This window comes from Cydia splendana, chromosome 19 (genome assembly GCF_910591565.1).
Source record: "Cydia splendana chromosome 19, ilCydSple1.2, whole genome shotgun sequence".
Lineage (NCBI taxonomy): Eukaryota > Metazoa > Arthropoda > Insecta > Lepidoptera > Tortricidae > Cydia > Cydia splendana.
In genome coordinates, this window is record NC_085978.1 from 2,952,522 (window position 1) to 2,958,557 (window position 6,036).

General features: G+C 37.3%; 1 protein-coding gene across 1 annotated transcript; it reads right to left on the minus strand.

Moving 5' to 3' along the window:
- Nucleotides 1-872: 872 nt before the first annotated feature.
- Nucleotides 873-2,401, minus strand: LOC134800355 (uncharacterized). Its single transcript, XM_063772855.1, has one exon. It carries the CDS (start codon nucleotides 2,136-2,138, stop codon nucleotides 873-875), a length of 1,266 nt encoding a protein of 421 aa, XP_063628925.1. The 5' UTR covers nucleotides 2,139-2,401.
- Between the last annotated feature and the right edge of the window lie 3,635 nt (nucleotides 2,402-6,036).

Sequence of the window (6,036 nt, forward strand, 5' to 3'; positions counted from 1 at the left end):
GGTTTCACTGGTCGTGGTCGCGGCTGACTGATGTCCCAGCAAAATGTAAAATTCGCGTTAGACCCGTCTATAAATGTGAGTTAATAACTGTAAGTTTGTCACATCGATTTAGATTAATTGACTTAAATATTCTTGCCGAATAAAATACCATACTGTGGTTTGTTTACATTTTGTTAAATACCTAAAGAAATACACTACACTCGCAGAATATCAGCGTTGGCGCGTGCGAATGCTGCACCTAAAGTTTTTTAGTTGAATTTTTGGTTATTAAGTGCAATTTATGGTAACTAAAAATTTATAATTTGTTTGAATTATTGATCTCACCTACGACTCCTATGGGTCTGATTTGTAATAACGCAAAAAATTTAAAATAACATGGTGTTTTTTGAAACTTTCAAAATTTCTCGAGATACTCGATAAACTCAAGAAATCGGTCGAGAATGCCCGTGCCTCGAATAAAAAAGGTCGAGAAACCAGAAACCCTCTAGTTGCGTGCAAATGTTAGCAAAAATACAATTGATATCAGATATTTAAGTAATTACTCACGCCAGGTGGTATTTCGATAATGTTAGCGCCGAAACGATAGTATAAAAAAAATCGCTTCATTATAAAATTGCATCGTAGAAAGGCAACCAAATAGGGACTGGTCGACATTTTGGTTTAGATAACAAAGACATTAAAATGCTAGTTTCGTAATATGAAACTACTTGCTTGACAATATTCGTCGTAATTGAAGCTTACGCAACTGGAGTTAAAGATAAAACTATGATAGAGATAAATACCAAATCTATATGATTCAAAGAAGTTGAGATATCTTAATTGTTAGTTATCTCTTGATGAGATAACGGTTTCATCAGCAACGCATTCCTCTATTAGACTAAAAAAACACTTACATATTTTGTAGAGCTGATCCTTCTCACCCTGTTAACCGGTTTCTTCTGAGCCCTTTTATACTTGTTCATCTCATGCAGGGCATGATTTCTTCGGTGGTCCTCCGTGTGCACCACAGGGTCCTCGAGCACAAACCAGTCCGTGACGGAGCCACGCCGGCCCGTCGGCGAACGCACTGCACGCTTCACTTCCAAAGCTTTCGACAACTCTTTCTTAAAATCCTCACTCAACTCATCCACTTTAGATACTGGCACGATCTTTGGAGACTGTTGACACAAAGTATCAAAGCTGGAGCTTCGACGATGCCCCTGCACTACTTCTTTCTTAGGTTTTGTATACGTTTCACAATCACTTAAATAGTTCTCACTGAACATATCCACAGTTTTTTCGAATTCGTCTATTAAGTCCTGCACTGATTCACGCTTAAAAATGTTCGCTACCAAACCGCTGGAAGATGATGTAGCATTAGATAAACTGGAATTATTAGCTGATGACAGTTCTGAAGGGAACTCTTTAATACTTTTAAGGAATACCGAGTCGTCGTTGTCGTAGTATACGTTTGATATGTATTCTAAACTCTCGTTTGAAGTCCACGCGTCTCCCATTGTATCAGTACTGCCAAATACATAAGACTGATTCCTTGACAAAGTTGGTTTCTTAAAGCATTCTTCTTCTTCTTCTAACGCTCTAGGTAGGAACTCGAAACTCTTACTCCTTTTATACACAGGACTATGCGCTTTGTTTTCTAAAAGTTCTTTGTTTCGAAAGAACCAGAAACGCTTGTTAGATTTACTATCCTGCTCACTTTGCCGCTTCGATTTATCCATCCTTGGCTTATCTTTGTCTCTGTACTCTTCGTGTTTAATCTCATCCTCTTCAATTGTTTTGTATTTGTTCTTTTCTGGTTTGTCCTTGTTTCCAAATATGTTGATTTTAGAAAGTTTGTCTCTGAAACTGAAGGATTTCTTCAGATGTGAGACTTCATCGTCGAACGGTTCTGTTGGCGTGAGCGGTGCCGAGCTAGGCGTTTCTATTACAACAGGAAGGCACGCTGAGAGTAAACCCGGCTGTCTGTAAGTTACAAGCTGGAGGTCGTTCGGGCGTCCTCGGACAGGTTCGGGCGGTTTCGGCTTGAGTCTATCAGGTAAATCGCCAAGCAGGCCTCTCTCTATAGCGAGAATGTGTTCCGCGTTGATTTTCTTCAAGACATCAGGCCTCTTGTAGATCCTTGGCTTATCGTTATCCATGGTGGCGTCGTCACCGCCCCGCGGCGCGTTTTCGACTGCGTTATCACGCGATATCTCATAACTGATAAACAGCGATAGCAACTCTCAAATAGCTCGTGTAGGTGAACAATTGCGTTGGAGTTATTAAGTTATGAATGAGGAAATGCATGATGGTGATAGTTTGACTTGACATTTATGTGTTTGCGTGTGTGATGATACCAAACTATCACGAACAGAAAGTGTTCCGATGTTGTCTATTGAAATTTGAGGGAAATTATGTTTTACAAATTTATTATCAGTTTAAGTAGTCATAAATTGTGGGAGGTACTTCAATTATACCTGAAATACGAATATATATAGGAACTTAGGTAACAAAAGCTATTATACTACAAAATACATGAAGTTATGAATTAATTTGTCCTCTTTTTAATGGCTTGCCTACCTGTCATCATAACTTAAGGGACTTAATGGTCCATTAAAGGTTAAGATAATTCGCTTTTAATACCTTTTTCTTTAACGTAAATGAAGCCTGCCCCATTTCTTGTGTAAAACTGACATTATATAGGTATTGTTTAGTTCTAATATTAAAAAATAATTCTAATAATGATAGCTATCTTTTTGCGCATACATTTAGTTAGTTTCATTCACGATGATGCGCAGATTTGTCAAATCTAACCTTTAATAACATGACAATACGAGTCAAGGCACGCGTCATCGTGAATGACACGATCTACCTATATCTATCTACAAACCTATACCTATGTATAATAAGATATACTCGTAAACCGTTCAACATTCATCCGGAATATTATTATTTACACGCAACATCTTATCTCAGAGGAAAAGCGTGATTTCATTTCATTGCGTGCGTTGGCGTTGCTCTTTGATTTATAGATATTTATCTAAAACATAATAATATACTGAAATATCGTGCTGACGATGGCATTGCGCATTAGATTTTCATAAATATTATTCGTATAGCATCCAAATGACCTTGCGTACAGATATAGTGCATAATTTTTTATTCCACCGTATTTTCTCGGATAAGTTCGTATTTTTCATGCTACTTCAGTCAATCTCTTGTACTTTTTGTACCACCGAAAGAACCGAAACTGACTGAAATAGCAAGACACGTTCGTACGTTTCCGTGCCTTGATCTCTCTCCTTAAACTGAACTTGTAGATTAGGTATCATTTATATTGGTTTTTGGGTACATTCGACGTCAAAGATATGTTTACATTTTTCACCTTATTACAATGTAAGGAGCAAAAGTGTAAACATATCTTTAACGTCGACTTTATCTAAGTACGGTGTTTTTGGGCAGATTATCAGATCAAATATTATAGCGTGACTGCTTCTTTAGCAGTGCATTTCTAATTCTCAGACAGTTCAGCCACATTTCTTACGGCTAAAGAAGAAAAGTTTTTCACGTATTGGCACTGATCTAGACTTTGTATTGTAAATACCTAACTCTCGGCCTAGAATTGTACTCTATCCACAAACTAGATCTGAGAGGAAAAACGTGATTTCATGTGATAGTGTACGCGTGCGTCTGATTTATGACTACTTTGTGCCCAATTAGTTATGCCTGTTAAAAGTGAATTGTGTTTTTTTTTATTTTCGTAACGTAACAAAGTTTTATTATCTTATTGTAAAGGATTTCTACATGTATCGATAAACTCAATAATAAAGGCTTCTCTCAATAGTAGTGGCACCAAAATATTACCGACCCCCAAAAGATGAACGTTTGGCTTTAAACACGAAATAATTAAATCCTGCCGTACTTTAATTCAAATCAATTCAATTACATTATTGATAAAATTAAATTTTATAGGTCAGGTACATACAATATGTACCCCCCTCCCCCACATAACCTCACGTGTATTTTTTTTATTTTTTCCATCCGAGCAGTCAAGGCCACGCGATCCAAAATTTCGTAAAATAGACTCGCTATTTTGAAGTGCAGAATGAAGATTTGTTTTACGAAACCGAGAACAAGTATTTTTTTTATTTTATTTTATTTATTTTTTTTATTTATATTTCTGTTGCTGCTATAACAACAAATACTAAAAAGTACGGAACCCTCGGTGGGCGAGTCCGACTCGCACTTGTCCGGTTTTTTCTTAGTTTCGTTCGCCGTAGAAAAATACACGTGAGGTCTCCTTATACCCCGCTCCCCCAACGTGATCTGTCGTGTTTTTTCGTGACCCCCTCCCCCTATCGAACCTCGCGTGATTTGTGCACAAGCCCTAACACATAGGCAGTAAATATACAATCCAATCAATGCGAGAACCCTGTAACCTTATCCGTAACCTTGGCACGTTGGATCAATATGTACATCTCTTTCGTTAACCTTAGTGTGAACTTGGTTCTTACTTTACTTTATAATAATGCGCGGAGTGAAAATTGTGAAGTGATTGTGACTAGGCGGTGCATTTACATTTACGCATACTATTGCATGATTCTTGAAGATTAGAGCTCCGCACCGCACCATGTACTCGTCTAGCTAAGTTTAAACAGTGTCTCCAGCACTCAATAGGTCCTAAGATATATTATAACCACATAACCTTAGACATTAAAAGTGCGACTAGTAATAGAGGTTTCGTGAATAAACTTAAGGCTAAACTTCCCATACAACCATTTCCAGTCGCCGTTACGACGCGGTGTTGACACATCTTGTGTCGACACCGTCTGTTTCGGTCACAATTCCAGTCGCAGAGTCGTCGCCGTGTCGACACAGTTACCAGAAATGGGGAAGGGTCGACACATGACACAAAGTGACATAAAGTGTGGTCGCCGTGTGCACACATTGTTTCGGGTTTGCGACTACTTTATGCCAAAATCATTCGTTCATTCGTTCATTTTGTTCCTGTCAAATGGAAACTGTCAGATGGAAAAATACTTAAATAAAAATAAGTGACATTAATACGCCATCTCTAAAACGGATTACAAGATGTAATTATATATTGTTTGCATTTATATTACAATAGGACTTAAATTATTATGGGGAATTAAACTGCTCGAGTGATTTGATAAACTAAGTGTAATATAATCAACGCGCCACCACATTGTTTTAGTTTAGCCGGAAATGAAATTGTTTACTTCTCAGTGCCTGTGTTCATAACTATATTATTTGAAGCATTTTTAGTACTTCGATGCGTATACTATACTTAAATAACAGAAATAACGCTTTACATACTACGAAACTTGTTAATTATGATGTATAAATATGGTTTAAGGCTGAGAAATATTGCAGTCACAAAGTAGTTGCAATGTTTCGACTTTGTGTCGACTCTGTGTTGACACATGACACGCGCTGTCAAAAGTAATAACAAAGTTACTGGTATGTTACTGGATTTGCAAAATGGCTCCTTGTGTTGATTTGTTTTCAGATATTCTCAAAGTGTAAAAATGCCGTGGTCAGAGATGGGCATTAATCGATTAACTGTTTATTCGACTAATTAATGGAATAAAAAAAGTTAATTCTCAAAATTTAATCGCGATTAGTTTAGTCGACCTAACATAGATTGAAATTGAATTAATCTGAATATTAATCGAATAAATTATCGATTAAATCTCGATTGAAAGTTGACAGGGGGCCATTTTTGTACGTAAAAATAATAGAAATGTCTTGCATGCAGATGGTAGCAAAACACTTTGTCATAAAAGTCGAGATGGGTGTCGATATATAGGTTTTAGGGAGTGCCGATTACGAAAATAATGACCATTTTGGAATCCGAAATGGCGGCCATGCACTGTGTCATAAAAGTCGTCATGGATGTAGTTTTATACGTTTTAGGGGGCCCCAATTTTGAAAATGATGACCATTTTGGAATCCAAAATGGCGGCCATGCACTATGCCATAAAAGTCGTCATGGGTGTCGTTTTATAGGTTTTAGGGGGCGCAGATTTCGAAAAT